The 15,787-nt window shown below is 45.4% G+C and overlaps 1 protein-coding gene across 3 annotated transcripts in view; it reads right to left on the bottom strand.

Annotated features, from left to right (window-relative positions):
* Nucleotides 1-9,453, bottom strand: part of FBLN5 (fibulin 5) — a 78,751-nt gene extending 69,298 nt beyond the window's left edge. The window contains exons 1-5 of one of the 3 annotated variants that reach the window (XM_036882279.2): nt 9,307-9,453; nt 8,943-9,144; nt 5,526-5,580; nt 3,670-3,721; nt 265-519 (exon numbers count right to left, since the gene is read on the bottom strand). In XM_036882279.2, the coding sequence (XP_036738174.1) occupies nt 265-519; nt 3,670-3,721; nt 5,526-5,580; nt 8,943-8,959 (379 nt within the window). In that variant the 5' untranslated portion in view covers nt 8,960-9,144; nt 9,307-9,453. Of the gene's footprint in view, nt 1-264; nt 520-3,669; nt 3,722-5,525; nt 5,581-7,580; nt 7,642-8,423; nt 8,775-8,942 lie in introns of those variants that run through there. The other 2 variants (XM_036882280.2, XM_036882278.2) reach the window with 2 other exon arrangements.
* Between the last annotated feature and the right edge of the window lie 6,334 nt (nt 9,454-15,787).

Here is a 15,787-nt window from a genome sequence, read left to right as displayed (position 1 = left end):
ATAGATAGATAGATGAAAGTAAAGAAAAAACAAACTGGTTTTTTGGAAAACTGTCAATAAGACAGCAAACTAAACTGCTCCCCAGGAGGGAGGGTACCCAGAGACACAGGCTGCTAAAAGCAAAAGAACTATGTAGAAAGCAAGTCTCCATTTCACTGGCACATCAAATGGCAGCTAACACCCCAGCTGGGTGGACCTGCTGGACGAAGATGATCCTTCAGCAGAGCATAAAGGAAAGGAAGCCAAGGATGCTGGGCTACTTACCCACACATTGGTTGCTTTCATCCATCTGGTACCCAAAGCGGCATATTAGCGGCCTCGAAATCGTGGGGTAGTTTGGAGCTGACAGCGGTGGGGCAGCTGCTGGGTATGGACCTGAGTAGGGGTTCGAGTAGGGGTTCGAGTAGGGCCCTCGGTACACTGGGTTTGTTCGGGGGATGCACAAATACCCGCCGTTTTGGTTAACACACATCATGTCTCCTCGGCAGGCTTCAGGGATGGTCCGGCATTCATCAATATCTGGAAGGGCCACAGAGCGGATGAATGTTAGTGGCTCCCTGGCCACACTGGGTATGGTGCATATGTAAGCGGAGCTCTGCCCAAGAGCACCACGAAACACCCAAAACCCTCTTTACCAGCATCTGCTCCTGAACATTTACATCAGTCCCCAGCTTGTCACTGGTTGCTACCCCCAAATGTCAACCGAACTGAATCAAATTGACCAGTGCCATCCCAACATCAGCCATCAGGTGTATCACCATCACAATCTGAGCCGTATCCACACATATCTGTATTATTACATGCTTAACACTTTTCTTTAAATGAACCCATATTTGAAACCAAAGCAAATGCATTTTTAAAAATTTTACATGACTACAGCAAATTAAAAACACTATCAGTTAGCCTAAACAGAAGGTAACAAAAATAAATATGTAACTATTAAAATAAAGACTGTTTGCCTCTGGGTATACCATCTGAAAATACCCCAGGTGCACCCACGTGCCCATCCTACCCTCAGGAGACACTGGGATGGACCTGATGATTGTTCCCACTCCCACCCCAAAGCACAGCTAGACTAAGGAGAGTCCCCTGAATCAAGAAAGACCAAGCTTGGCCAAGAGCTAGTTACTTATTAAGAAAACAGGACCTTTCTTGAAAGTCAGCTCACACCATGTCAGCCAACAGGGCGCTGTGCCAGCCAGGCTGGAGCTCTGTCTGTTAGTCTGGAATGGGGAGGGGGAAGGCAGGTTCTCTAGAACATCAGCCTTGCTAGGTGGGTAGGGGAAGCCTGATCTCAGGCTCCAGCACAAGCAGCCTGCCTGAACCCTCTCACCAGCCTTGGGGTCTGCTCCATGTGGGACCTGGGGCTCGAGGAGAGACGCCTGAATCCTGACAGCTTACCCCAGCCGTCTCATTTGAGAAACTCACACCAACTCACAGCTTGGGGAACGGAAATGTCGAGGCTCAGAATGCCCCATTCTCTAGCTTAAGCTTGAAATGTTCCATAAAACTGGTGGGCCAGAAGACAGCCACTGCCTCTCCCTGTGCCCCTCAGCATATCCTCATCCCCCACCACTTTAAATCAAAGGACAAGCCTAGATTTTCTACAGTAGGGTTTTATTCCTCACCACTCCTCATATTTTGGAACTATCTATCTCCCCACTGCTCCTTAGCTGATGTGAACTCAGGGAAGACAAAGATTCAGCCTAAACCAAATATAATTAAAAAGCTAAATATATCCCCAAGGTGGGGGCAAGTGGGGCTGCCTTATTCTTTTTGTATACCCTATGCTCCATCCACAACAAGCTATTCTATACTCCTAACATCCTTTTTCCACTTCTGCTCTTTTCACCTGTAATGCCACTTCTCAGAATCCTACTTGTCCTTCAATACCCAATTCAAGTGAGACCTCCCTGAAGGCTTTCTTTATTGACTGCAGGCATAAGGCCTCACTGTCTCCCCTACTTTCACAGAGCCCATTGCTATCACCTCAACTTGGCAATGACTATTCCACCCGGTACAAAGTTCACTCGGTCAAGGTCCACCTCTTCCACTAGATGGCGTGCTCAAAGAGCCCCAAAAATGTCCTAATCCTTAGAACCTGTGACTACAGTAGGCTAGCAGCAAAGGGGAATTAAGTAGAAACTGGAATGAAAGTTGCTAATCAGCTGATCTTGGGGTGGGGGGGATTATTTGGACGGGGCCCAATCTAATCATATAAATCCTTATGGAAGGAAAAGAAGCAGAAGGTTTGTGACAGATGTGACAATGGAAAAAGAAGAGATTCAAATCATGGGAGGACTTAACTTGCACCACTGGCTTTGAAGATGGAGGAATAAGCCAAGGAATAAGGGAGGCCTCTAGAACCTGGGAAAGGTCCTCAGCTGACAGCCAGCAAGGAACTGGGGGTCTCAGTCCCACAGCCTGAGTTCTGTGGGAATGTAAACTGGTGCAGCCACTATGGAAAACAGTATAGAAGTTCCTCAAAAATTTTAAAATAGATTACCATATGATCCAGCAATGTCATTTCTGGATATATAGCCAAAGAAATGAAAATAGGATCTCATAGAGATATCTGCACACCCATGTTCACTGCAGCAGTATTCATAATAACCAGATATGGAAGCAAGCTAAGTGTCCTTTATCCATTTAAATGAATGGATAAAGAAGATGTCGGATGTGTGTGTGTGTGTCTGTGTGTGTGTGTATATACACACAATGGAATATTACTTGGCCCCAAGAATGAAGGAACTCCTGCCATTTGGAAAAAAAAAACATGATGGATCTTAGAGGCATTATGCTAAGTGAGACAAATTAGATAGAGGAAGACAAATACAGTATGATCTCACTTACACGTGAAATCTAAAAAAGCTGAACTCAAAAAATAGCAGGTAGGATTGTGGTTGCCTGGGACTTGGGAAAGGAGAGGCTGGTAGAAGGGAATAAACTTCCAGTTATAAGGTGTGTAAGTCTGGAGATCAAATGCACAGCACTGTGATTCTAGCTAACACTATTGTATACCTGAAAATTGCTAAGAGAGTAGATCTTAAATGTTCTCACCACAAGAAAGGAATGGTAATTATGTGATGTCATGGAGGTGTTAGCAAATGCTACAGTAGTAATCACATTACAATATGTAAGTGGATCAAATCAACACATTGCACACCTTCAATTTGCATAATGTTACATGCTTTTATAAAAAAATTTTTTTTAAAGAAACTGAGTACTGTCAACAGCACACATAAGCAAGGACCTAGATTTTTCCCCTAGAGTCCTCAGAAGGGAACCAAGCCCTACTGGCATCTCAATTTTAGCCTGGTAGAGCCCTGTTGGACTAAGTGGCAGACACGTGAGATAATCAACATGTCGTGTAAGCCACTAAATTTGTGGCAATTTGTTACGGCAGCCATAGGAAACTAACACAGACAAAGAGCTCCTTGAGGATGGGGATCAGTTCTAACTCCTCTTCACCTCACAGGGCTTCATGGTGCCAGGCACGAAGGGAGTGATCAGTTCAAGGTGTTACTGGCTTGAGCCATTCTGGGGCACTTTTGCTTCCCAGGCTCATGGAGGTTTGACAATACTGAGCAACAGCTGAGAAAGAGACCTCCCCGCAGTCGGGCTGTCCCTGCCCTCCCCCAGCCAGCAAAGGGTCTGTGGGCCTCATACCTAAACACTGTCCTGACGAGCGGTCCAGATCGAAACCGTTAGTGCATTGCTGCTGCAGGAAAGGAGAGAGAAGAAAGAAGCGAGGTCACTTTACTTATTTTTCTTACTATAAAAGTATTATAACAGCATCACAGGAAGTTTGGAAAATGGAGTAAAGGTGACGAAAAAGCATCCATAATACCAACACGTGTGTTATAATGCTTATTTGCCCTTTTTTTGTATTCTCTTACAACCATTTTACACTTAGCATTATTTTTTAAGCTGCCTGCTCCATTGCTTCAAAACCCCCCATTGTAGCAGATAGTTACAGGGGCTTTTTCATGCTCTGGTTATTAAGAGCAATAATAATCACATCTGATCTGCCCAGTGAGGCACATCCTGTATTCATTCCTTTCTGGAAATAAACATGACTGCTTTTAAGGGCAGTTACTCTCTTTCCATGGATGCTGTTTAACTTCACCTTCTCAGTGCCCAGTATGAGTTCTTTAGCTCCTATAAAATCCTCTATCTGATCCTGAGGTCTGTACATAAATTAAAAGCTACACAGTGATGCAGTCAGTTTTCTAAGAGAAGCAAAATTGGGGAAATTCTCCATTTCAACCTCAGCAAGACAGCTAGCTGCAAAAAGATGCTCCCAGAAATAGATCTTAACAGTCTCCAAGGGTTATAGGCTTTATGTACAACCTGAGTTACAACTTCTTGCATTTAGAAAGAGGTCCGTGGGGGGTTGACAGCAGGCCTTTCAGGAAGACCCTGGAGCCTGACGTTTTACAGGAATAAGCCAGGGTGCTGATGGTGGGAGCCCCAGGCCCGACCTTCCCTACAGCTTTAGCGATTTGGCTTCCCAGAGCTGTAGGTTGTTTTGTGGAGGTGATGGATTTCGCCTGCATTCCTGGGAGTGGGTTCAGGTATCTTAGGGCCTTAGGGCAAAAGAAATGGAGCAAACAAGCTAGACATCTGTGCCATAAAGCTCGGAAAGCCAGGAGACCTGGGCTCCAGCCCTGGCTCACCAACTAAGAGCCAGTGTGGCTTCAAGTCCACTGGACTGTCTGCTTTGAATTCTCACTTTAGTCCCTCTCACTGCCTAACTTCTCCATGTCTCAGTTTCCTTGCCTGTAAAATGGGAATGGTAGTGCTTACTTTTGAGTAGTTGTAAGGACAAACGCATTAACGTGTGCAAAGGTCAGCAAACACCATACTGTAACCACTGCCCTCTCTGTCCCTAAATGCCTCCACTGGTCCCGAGGAGGCTGGACTGGAGGATTCCACGGTCCACTCCTGATGGATGATCTGAGCACATTTCAAAATTCTCAATACGAATAGGAAAAATGTTCTCCTAGCTGCCTGCAGCCCCGCAGCCCTGCTCAAACATGGGGCTTCTCTCATTTCTGAGCCAGAGAAACAGGGAGGCTGCTCGGGTTTTCAGGAGGGGTCTGCCTGCGCTTCTCAGAGGCTAACACACGTGGCTTCATAAAGTCTAGACACCACAGACCTCTCCCAGACACCCACCCTGAGCCTGACCTCCCCCAAAAGAGGTTAAACTTCTCCAAGGGATCTCAGCCCAGAGGTGGAGACACACAGACCCACCCGGGCCACAGGAAGGCTTTGCATGATGCTACTGCCCAGAAGCACTAGAACACATCTGACTTTTTAACATTTACAATGAATCAGGACATCCTGGGACAAGCAAGTCTCAACCTCTCTGAGTCCTAGCTTTAACCTCAGAAGAGTTTGCTTTAGGTAAATTGGAAAGCCACTCCCATCTGCACAGTCCTAGGATTCTAGAATGTGTGGCTGAACACCCTCAACCTGATTTTTAACACACCTCTAGATAATTAAGAAAATAAAAATCTTACCTGTGCATTCCCAGGACTTGGAAGACAGAGAGCCAGCATGGTAATGGCGAGTATCCTGCAGAGAGCGAGAAGCTGATGTAAACGCTCAAGACACTTCCAGGATCCAGGTCTGGGGGTGTAAGTGGGCCTTGTGCTGCCCATGGGCATTTCCTAAGGTGACTTCCCTTGGGCTTATATTGGGGCAGCAGGGGACACTCTACAGAGGCCAAGGGGGATGCCAGATACCCCAACCACTCAGCATAGCCTTTTCTATTGGTTTCATACGCTGGGATAATGCGTCCGATGGCATTTTTAAAACAAAGCATTTTGCTGCTTCAAAGAAAAAGTCTAAAGCCCACTGCTGTGGCATTATTAACAAGAGATTGACCAACTGCTTTGTCTTTACCTCTCACACAAGGAGATTGTCCTGAGTTTTAAATATATTCTGAAATGATTACAGAGGGAACAGGCCATAGCACCCTTGAAAGAGGAAAGGCCGGAAGACTGTGACCATGAAGCCCTTGAGTCCATAGAAGAAAGATGTCACAAGAAAGCCACCAACAGAGCGGGCTTCACATGGATCCTGATGGGAAGAGGAGCCCGGGGCATGGGAAGCCCTGCGAGGAAGAAACATATATAGGCAAACTTCGGAGAAGATTCCAGAACCCTTGGGTCAGGCTGGCTCCATCATTCCTGGGGCACCAAACCTCTCTGAGTCTGTGACTTCAACCCTTCCTCACTTACAACTTCTGTCCAATAAAATCAAGGACACAAGTATGCTTGAGCAGTGCAAAGCAGATACCACTTCACAACAAAAGAATGGCTATAATTAAACCAGCAGAAAACAACAAGTGTTGGCGAGGATGTGGAGAAATCGCAACCCTTGTGCAATGCTGTCGGGAATGGAAAATGATGCAGCTGCTGCGGAAAACAGGACCGCAAGTCCTCAAAAAAATCACCAATGGATTTACTCCACAACCTGAGCATATACCCAAAGGGAGTGAAAGTAGGGACTTGCAGAGATATTTCTGCACCCATGTTAGGAGCACCCTATTCACAATATCCAAAAGGTGGAGCAGCCCAAGTGTCCATCAACAGAGGACTGGATAAACAAACTGCGATGCACACATAAGAGGGAATATTATTCAGTTTCAAAAAGGAAAGAAATCCTGTCACGTGCTGCAACATGGATGAATCTTGAGGACACGAGGCTAAGTGAAATAAGCCAGTCAGGGAACAGATACGGCATGATTCCACTTACATGAGGAACCTAAAGCAGTTAAAATCATAGAGACAAAAAGCAGAATGTTGGTTGCCAGGCTGGGGCAGAAGGAAGGTGGGCAGCTGTGGTTCAGTGGAGAGAGCTGCAGTTGGGCAAGATGAAGAGTCCTGGAGATGGGCTGTGCAACAATGTGAAACGTACTTAACACCACTGAACTGTACACTTAAAAATGGTTTAAGTTTGCTTTAAAAAAATCTATGCAGATGAATAGATTACTATTCAGTTCAATAGTGATTTCCCTCAGCATCTACTTGCAGGCACAGATCCTAGGTAGAAGCGTTACAAAACTATGACCCAATCACTGCCCTAGAGACTGGTTGGAGAGCTGCATGAGCCAATAACATCTATGCACACTTTGTAAAGGGCACTGATAGAAATACCCATTGAGTGCCATGAAAGCCAGGCTGGGAAGGGACAGGAAGTTCAGGGAAGGCTTCCTGGAGGGGGTGATTTGAAGGCTTCTTCAGTAGGCCTGGATTCAGTGGCCTGTGACTATGAGCATACACCTCCTTGTAATTCCTCCCTTCATAAAAAGAATGTTCAATAGATTATAAAGCTCACTCAATCCATGACACAAGGCTTATCTGAATCAACAATCCTGGGACCTTGGAGGGCCTCGGAATGAAGGTGACATCCAGAGGGAATAGAACCCTGATGTTGTACTAGGGGGATACACGCCCACTTCCTCCATCTAGTCCAAGCTCCAAAGACTCAGGACCCTGAGACTCCACACAGCTTCATTTCTCTAAGTGCCTGCGTGAGCCAGGTTCTAGGACACTGGAGACAGCGCTGACCTTATCAAGTGCAGAGCCAAATCCCAGGGCTTTTTGATATTTGCAACAGCCAGATTTGTATCTGGAAGGAATGAAAGAACAATAACAAATTTATTTTCCAGGCTGTATATTATGAATTTCAATGTTTTCCTGTTTCTTCACATGAAGCTTCCTTTCGGTTGGTTGTAAAACCCTGTCTCATTTATGTTGGAGACATAACAGGCTGACAGAAAGCAGTGGACTTGATGAGCTAGCGGAACAGCCGTGCTCACCCCGTTTCTCCCCCTACTCGCCTGTTCCCTTTGGCCAGAGGGCAGCCCTGGGACAAGCCTCCTCTGAGGGCACCAGCCTTACACCCAGCCTCCTGGAAGAGCCACAGCTGGATTCCAGGGGCCAAGGGAGTTCCAGACTAATGGAGAGAGTTTTCCGGATATGAAATAATACCCACACACTGCTGCTCACACAGTGAAAACCTGTGAAAACTCTAGGAAACTCCAAAAACAGACCAACTACAGGAATACTGGGGGAGTCTTTGATGCTCATAACTGGTCGCTGGAAATTTCAAAAACAGGTGTGTCCATCCATTTTGCGCACCATCCTAAACTGTGAGGGAGGCCGAGACACCAAGCATATCTCGAGGCTGTCAGAGGCGCTGGTCCCCCATCCAAGATGACATTATCACAGCTTACTGTTCAGCACACACACACACACACACACACACACAATCTGTCTACAGCAACTACCTTTTCAAGAGTCCTCTGGATAAAGACTGTGCAGATCTAATCTAGATAAAGTTCTTCAAAGCCTAAGGATTACTTGACTGGAATTGCAATTTCCTTAAAGAATAGCAAAAGGTTTGCTTACATGTGTTTCTGTCTGCAGTCTCCACTTTTCATTGGCTTGGAACTTCTGGGTCGCATGCCCTTTGTGAATCCCACACAGACATAGAGCAAATCCAGCCTCGGGATGATCAGCGAGCCCGTTTGCTTGTTCAACAGCCGATGCAACAAATAATTGCTAGGAATTGCTAGTCAACTAGTAATTTCTCTCAATTTAAAAAAATATATAATTTTGTTTACAAACGGCACACAAATTTGCCCTTTCCGAAAAGAAAAGAGGACTGGAGCTCTGAGGTTTTTGCAGACCTCTCTCAGATGCTGACTTCTGAAAGTATTATAAAATACGCACTCCCGAAAGAAGGCTTCAAGATGGAAATCACAGAGGCGCAGCTTTTTATAATTAACAATATCATTGCATCACTAGCTAATGCCTTTTCCAATATCCTGACACAGCCTGAATCACAGCCATAGCCATTTTCCACCCATCAGGTTTTTAGTAAGATTTCCAGACCCTGGAGGAAACAACCCGGAGCAGGAAACTTACCTTTTTAATCCTGGCATGTCCAAGATGCGTGAGCAGGAGAAGCAAAGGGCAAAAAAGAGCTCGCCGTGCAGGCCCCTCGGGGCAGCTCCTGAACTTCAGCCTCCTCTGCGCCCTGGGGCTCGCGATAGTTTTATTCCTGGGGGGATGAGCGAGGCGTGGAGAGGACAGGGGAGAGCCTGGGTCCTCCGAGCCGCCGGAGAGCCTGCAGAGAAAGCACCTGGTTTTGCTTAGCCTTTTTCAGTAATTCAGCATTAAACCAATTGGAGGAGGAATGTTAAAAATGAACACTTCATTTTCTAAGTATGTTAAACAATGCAAATGGGGCCTCAGTCTGGACACAGCTGGTTCAGATTACAGCGCTCACCAACTGGCTAGACTCCTCACAACAATCTTGGGGCGTCTGCCAGGGCCAAGGGCTCAGCGCTGGGAGGAGAGCCCTTCCCGCGGCTGGAGCAGCCGCACTGGGCTCCCGGCATCCCTACCGGAGGCGATTGGCGGGCAAGTGCAGGAGGGTGGGGTGCGGGGCCCGGGAGGGCCTGTTGACCCTTTACTTCCCACCCAGTGAGGACCTCCCGGGCCGGGCGGTGGCCGAGGCGGGGGAGGGGATCGGGAAGCAGCGCCGCGCGGGGCATTGGGGCACCCGGGAAAGTTATTCTCCGCCAGAAAAATAACTTGCACTCATGGCAAGCACAGCTGACAGGCACTAGAATCTGTATGATTTATTGGGAAACCAGAACCAATGAAGCAGAGGCTGGGGGTCCGCGACAGGAGACAAGATTTTACAGAAGAAGGGGTGGGAGCGAGAGGGGGTGGCTGGCGCTAGTTCAAGACCTCAGCTTGGGCAAGGCCATCGCTCCCCAGGACCCTCTCCCGCCCCGCCCTCTCCCCGATTCTCCCGGGGCATGTTCTTGCTTTAAGGAGGCTGTGTCCGTGCATCAAATCAACACGTGGTACACCTTAAGCTTATGTAATGTTATATGTCAATTATATCTCAATAAAGTTGGGGGGGAAATGTGAATAAAAAATCAGTGTCCCTTGGCTCAGAAGTGATTTTAACAAGTGAAAATGTGATTTAAAAAGACAGAAAGACAGGGAAAGCCAAATGGTTGTATCGCTGGTTTCCCTCTATTTCCTTTTTCTTTTCCTTTCTTCTTTTTTTAAGCATTCATCAAATGAAATCTTACCAAAGACTCCCGCAAAAGACGAAAGTCCATTGGCAGTAGCCCAAGCCGTCGTTGTCCACCTGCATCTTCCCCTGGGTCGCTCAGCACAGCCCCACCTGCGGCTGCAAAGCCTCGGAGGACTCCCCTCGCCTCACCCTAGGTCCGCGCCTCAGGAACCGGTGCCTCCATCGTTCCGGAGAGGGTCTCAGAGAGGTTGCGTGACTTCCCCACCATCACACATCTCTTCATTGGCGTCTCACAGCGGAGACTCCCAAGTTTACATATTTAGCCTTCTCACAGGTTATGACTTTTTGCTGCTGTTTTGGTAAGTAAATGGAATCGTAGTCTAAAAAGACATTCTGCCGGCAGAATGTTGATAGTTGTGGAAGCTGAGTGTCCATTATACTATTCTATTTACTTTGTATATGTTGGGAATTTTCCACGATAAAACACATTAAAAAATATTCTGTTTACAAGGGTGTTGCTTTCATTGCTTGTAATAGCAAAAGATTATAAATAACCTTACCGTCCATCAATTGGGTGCCATTAGGGTTAAATAAAATAAGAGACTTCCAAAAATGAACAATTGTGCAAGCAATTGAAGAATCAAGACTCATTAAAAGTACATACAGGATGACTCCTTTTATATAGATTTCAAAATGAGGTAGTGGCCAGGCTGAGGGGCACAGGGGCCTTCTGGATGCTGGTAATATTCTCATTAGAGATCGGGGTGCTGGTTACACAAAGGTGTGTACACTTAGGATTCCTCAAGTCTTATGTATATTACACTTTATTTTTTGAAAGACTGAAGCAGCTTCTTAATGCACTGATATTGAAGGATTTCCAATATATATTATAAGTCAAAATGGTAGGATACTGGTAATTTCACATAGGCCAACTTTACATATTAATACGTGTAAAAATATGTTATAAAACTGTGTGCAAAGCATGCCACCACTTGAGAAAAAAATACGTACACAGTGCTTGCTTGTATATACATGGAAAAGACATCTGCAGGATACATGAGGAACTGTTAGCCCATTGCTTATCTCCTCGGAAGGAAATTGGGTAGGTGGTAGGGGAAGAGACGTGAAGGGAAAAGTTGCTTTTGGTATAATTCAAATTTTGTACCATGAACATGCATGACCTATTCAAAATATGAGGTTAATTTAACTTAAACATATATTTAGTTTATGTAGTTATTTGGTGGGGTAGGGAGAGTTTTAAATGATTTAAGTCCATATACCAACCTTACCCTATCGAACTTCCTGAAGGATAAGGTGGGAGAGAAATCAACACTCCTGTTTTCTACAGGAGCAAAGGGAGGACCTTGAAAGCAAAACCGTCTGGGAGTCTTCTTGGGCCGGGCATTGCTTCCCCCCTAAAATCCCAGGGTTGGAAGAGGGGACAGAGCAAGGGTTTTAAGAAGACTTTAGGTCTGGGTCTTGGTTTTGCCACGTACCTGCTGGGTGACCTTGAGCAAATCACTTACCCTCTCGTCCTCTCACTTTCCTCATCTGCAACATGGAGATGATACTCACCTCTCAGGGTTGTTGTGGGAATGAAATAAAAGGTAGCTCTCCTCATGATTATCACTGTGTCCAAATTCCCACCCCTACACAATCCTCTCCAAAATATATTTAATAAGAAGAAATTATCCACTACCACGGTCAAGGGAATCATAACCTCACAAAACACCCCACTCACTAGCAAACTGCTCAACTTGTTAAGGCTCTGTCTTGAGTTAAACCCAAATCTGCTTCTGCATATGCAGCAACCATCCACGGCTCCTATTCCTTCCTCTGCAGCCGTGGGCTACTCCCACCTCTACAAAACCAGCTTCATTTCCTTGAACACAGACCCACCTCTTGCCCGTGCTGGTACCCTCTTCCCCAGGCTCAACACCCCCAGTCCTTTCCACGGGCTCCCATGTCCCGTGACCCTGCTGCATGCAGCCTGCTCTGTCTCCTCCTCCAGCTCCATCAGCCCCGTGGCTCACACTGAACTTGCACCAACTAAAATAATCTGCAGTGCACAGGCTGCTTTAACACCATCTCCTCCATCCTGTACTTGGACTGCTAATTATTTTTAACAGAGAACAAGGTTTTGCATGTGTCCTATTAAACTTCTGTCCATTGCTCAAAGTCTTTGTCAACATGAATTTTAATATCTAAGTATTAAGTATCACTCCCAGCTTTGACAACTACAAATCTGCTGCCCTGACCTCTTTGACTTGATCGAACTCAAATCAACAAAAGATCAATAAAATCAATAAAATGTTTAGTAGGACAGGTGCCGAAGTGATGGGCTCTGTCCAGGTTGGCATTGCTCTTTCTTCATTATTTTGGAGCCATGGCTGCTGGCTCACTCGGGTGCTACCAACCTCTCTCACCCAGCTTACATTTATTTCCCTTCTTGTCCAAAAGGCTCAGCAAGAGACTTTGTCATGTGTCCTGTTAACATCAAAACACACTTTGTCGATAGAATTTCCTGATCTAGCAACTCTATTTTAAGAAAGAAAATGAGGTTTATTGAGCATGAACTAAGTGAGCCTTGCTGGCTTCTAGAGGTCATCACTTCCTGTTCTAAGCTGTTCTTCTTTTTCTTTTTTAGTTGCAAAATAGGGATCCCAACATCTGCCCTGCCTCCCATCATCAGGATCAAATATGACCACAACTATGGAACCACTTCACAAGATGTCAATTGCAGCCTAAATGGAAGAGGCTGAATGGGACCTTCCTGGCTCCAATAAAGCTCAGTTTCCCCACCGTGCCGTGCGTTGGAAGACAGATGGGCTATTTTTTTAAATGATGCTTCAAACTGGGGAGGGGGGTTCACAAAATTACACATTCAATGGTGTCCTTTAACTATTAACATTGAAGTGTTTATTTTTTCAATGTCCAAAAATAATTACATCATGATGCTTTTCTGGTAAATGCAACTAATGCAAACCAGGGAATAGGATGTTATTGAACTTCTCGATCATGCTGGACTCCACACACAACCTTGCCCTTGCCCCCCACAATAACTCTGTAAACCAAGAAACCCTCCATTCTGCAGATGAAGAAAAAAAGGGAGAGCCTGGGGCAGGTAAGACACAGTCTGAATTCCAAGCCCCATGAAGCCTGTTTGGTTCTAGAGCCCTCGTTCTTTCCAGGTACCAAGCCTGCTTTCTTGGACTTAAACTGTTCACATGGCTAGTTCCCTCCTTTACCCTCGTCCTCAGGAATACCCCATGAGCCCTTCCATCATTACCTTCTCTTTTTCTTTTCTTAATACTAATAAAGGCTTTCACTTCTATATAAACTTGGCCCCAAACAGAGAACTAAAATAACAGCCAGCGCCTAAGTACAGTATTGGGCAGCAGCTCCATTAGGGGTCTTCCCGTCCTGGGGAGGGGACGTCTAATGCTCCCCAGTGGCTTCTGCCCTCTTCCTCTCTCTGTCCCCGGGCTCCTCAGTGAGTGCATGTGTAAGCCACCCCCTCACCACCTAGTCCCATCTTTACCCTCTGAAATCTGGCCACGTCCCCACCATTCACCCAATATGATGCACCCTCAGTTTCCTAGTGAGCACATGGCCAAATGAAATGACCTTTTCTCCATTGCTAACTGGTCCTTTGTTTCTTTGAAAGATTCGACCATTAATGACCCATCTTCTCCTCTCTTCCGTCCATGACTTTTAAGTTACCCTGGTTTTCCCACTGTGACTCTGACTGCATTTTCTCCAGCCCCTTTTCTTTTTCCTCCTCCCTAACCAAAGCCCCACAAACTTAGTTCCAGCTTCTCTGCTCTGTGTCACTAGCCTCCTGTCCTGGGAATAGTCACTGGCCCCACAGCTGTTATGGGGTCTAGGTTCTGCAAACTGTCAGCCTTATGCAGTCGACTCTCCAATAACCCTCCCACCATCCCTAACTTCTCTCTTGCTCCGCAGATCCAAATGTTCAACTCCTTAGGAAATATTTCCGCAAATTTGTTTCCTCTCCTGACTTGTCAGGCACCAAGTCAGGGTAATTAGTTCACTTCCATGAACGCATAAAGTCAAAAGAATTCCACTCTAATGGTGGCTTGGCTTGGGGTTGTTGTGGGTGGTGGTTTGCATATTGTTGTTTTAATGGAAATTCCTCAATAGTTATGTCTGATGATAAAATATACACGTTCTCACATTACACTCCGTAGGTTGGCGGTCTTGGGCTAGTATGGCAGCTCTATCCCTTTAAGGCACCAGAGAGTCTTAACTCCTCCCATGTTGCTCCTTGGCAGCCTCTAGGGTATTGGCCTCCCACCACTGGATCCTAAAAGGCACATTCCACCGCACCCACCCACATTTCAGGAAGCAGGATAGAAGTTGACAGGCACCTAGCTGCAGTGCATGCTGGGAGACGTAGTCTATGTCCTGAGAGATCACAAACCTAAAAATCTGGCGTTCTCTTACCATGAAAGCAGAGAATGGACATCAGAGGACAAGTCCCAAGCTCTGCCAGAAACAAGGAGCATCAATCATGTCTCTACTTCCTTTGCCCTTTTTTATTTCTACAATGAAGGTATTTCTCCATCGCCACTTATGTTGTAAATATTTTCCTGTTTGTCTTTTGCCTTTTAATCTTGTTTGTGGTACTTTTTGAAACACAAACGTTTTACATTTTTGTGTATTTGGGTGTTTCTAATCCCATCCTTCATGGTTTCTGCCCTCAGTGTCATGCTTATGGTAAACATACAATGATGTTTAAAAATATTGGTTGTTTCTCTGGAGAACCTGGACAAATACAGGATCCTAAACAAGTTTTTGCTGAGCTTCAGGTTTTCAGCTATAAAAGGGGGCAAAAATATCATGGTGTTGTAAAGGAGACAGCATTCATAAAGAAGCCACATACACCCTCAATAAAGGTTAGGAAACTTTCTTTTAACCATGAGGCACTCATCAGTCGGCAGTGCAATATTAGCCAAGAAAGGGCACAAGGGGTGTCCCCAACAGTTCTGGTCATGTTGAAGAAAATGACATTTTCTGGAGGAGGTGACTGAGCCTAACCCTTATAAATCAGTTACTGTAATTTCCTACTGTTACAAATGTGAAAACTAAGGCCCAGAGAGACTGATTTACCCAAGATCATACAGTTAGAGGCAAAGCAGGGATTGGAACCCAGGTTTTCAAACTTCTGTCGTGGATTTCCTCCCGTTACACGTAGTCTCCAGCTGTTCTTAACTCGGACCAGCGTTCAAGGATGTCAGGATTTTCTGCACATACTTGGAATTCTCAGGATACTCAGCAAATCATGAAAACACCTGGGCTTTTCTTACAGATTGTTTTAACTGGCTGTGGTTTTAACATATAACCATGTGTAAAATAGGGTATCTCTACTCTAAAAAAGACTTTAGGCAAGTGTACATTCTGCCCTGCAGCCCCAGAGTTGTTCTCAAGAAAATAGCTAGTGGCATCCTTGTATGTACCATCTCTCTTTTGTTTTTATGTTTTCTGACACTTAATACGGATTGAGATTGGGGCACACTTAATATATTTAATATAACTTTGTAATAATATGATGTTCAAGTCGCCGCCTTTCTTATTTACAATCCATATAAGTTTAATGGCTCCCAGATTGTTGAATTTACCACACCAGTAAAATCAACACCCTCAAAAATTAGAGGGAACAATATTATGCTGTTAACTTTAAATTTTGCCAAAT

Source organism: Manis pentadactyla, chromosome 11 (assembly GCF_030020395.1).
Source record: "Manis pentadactyla isolate mManPen7 chromosome 11, mManPen7.hap1, whole genome shotgun sequence".
NCBI lineage: Eukaryota > Metazoa > Chordata > Mammalia > Pholidota > Manidae > Manis > Manis pentadactyla.
This window is presented reverse-complemented; position numbering and strand designations above follow the sequence as displayed.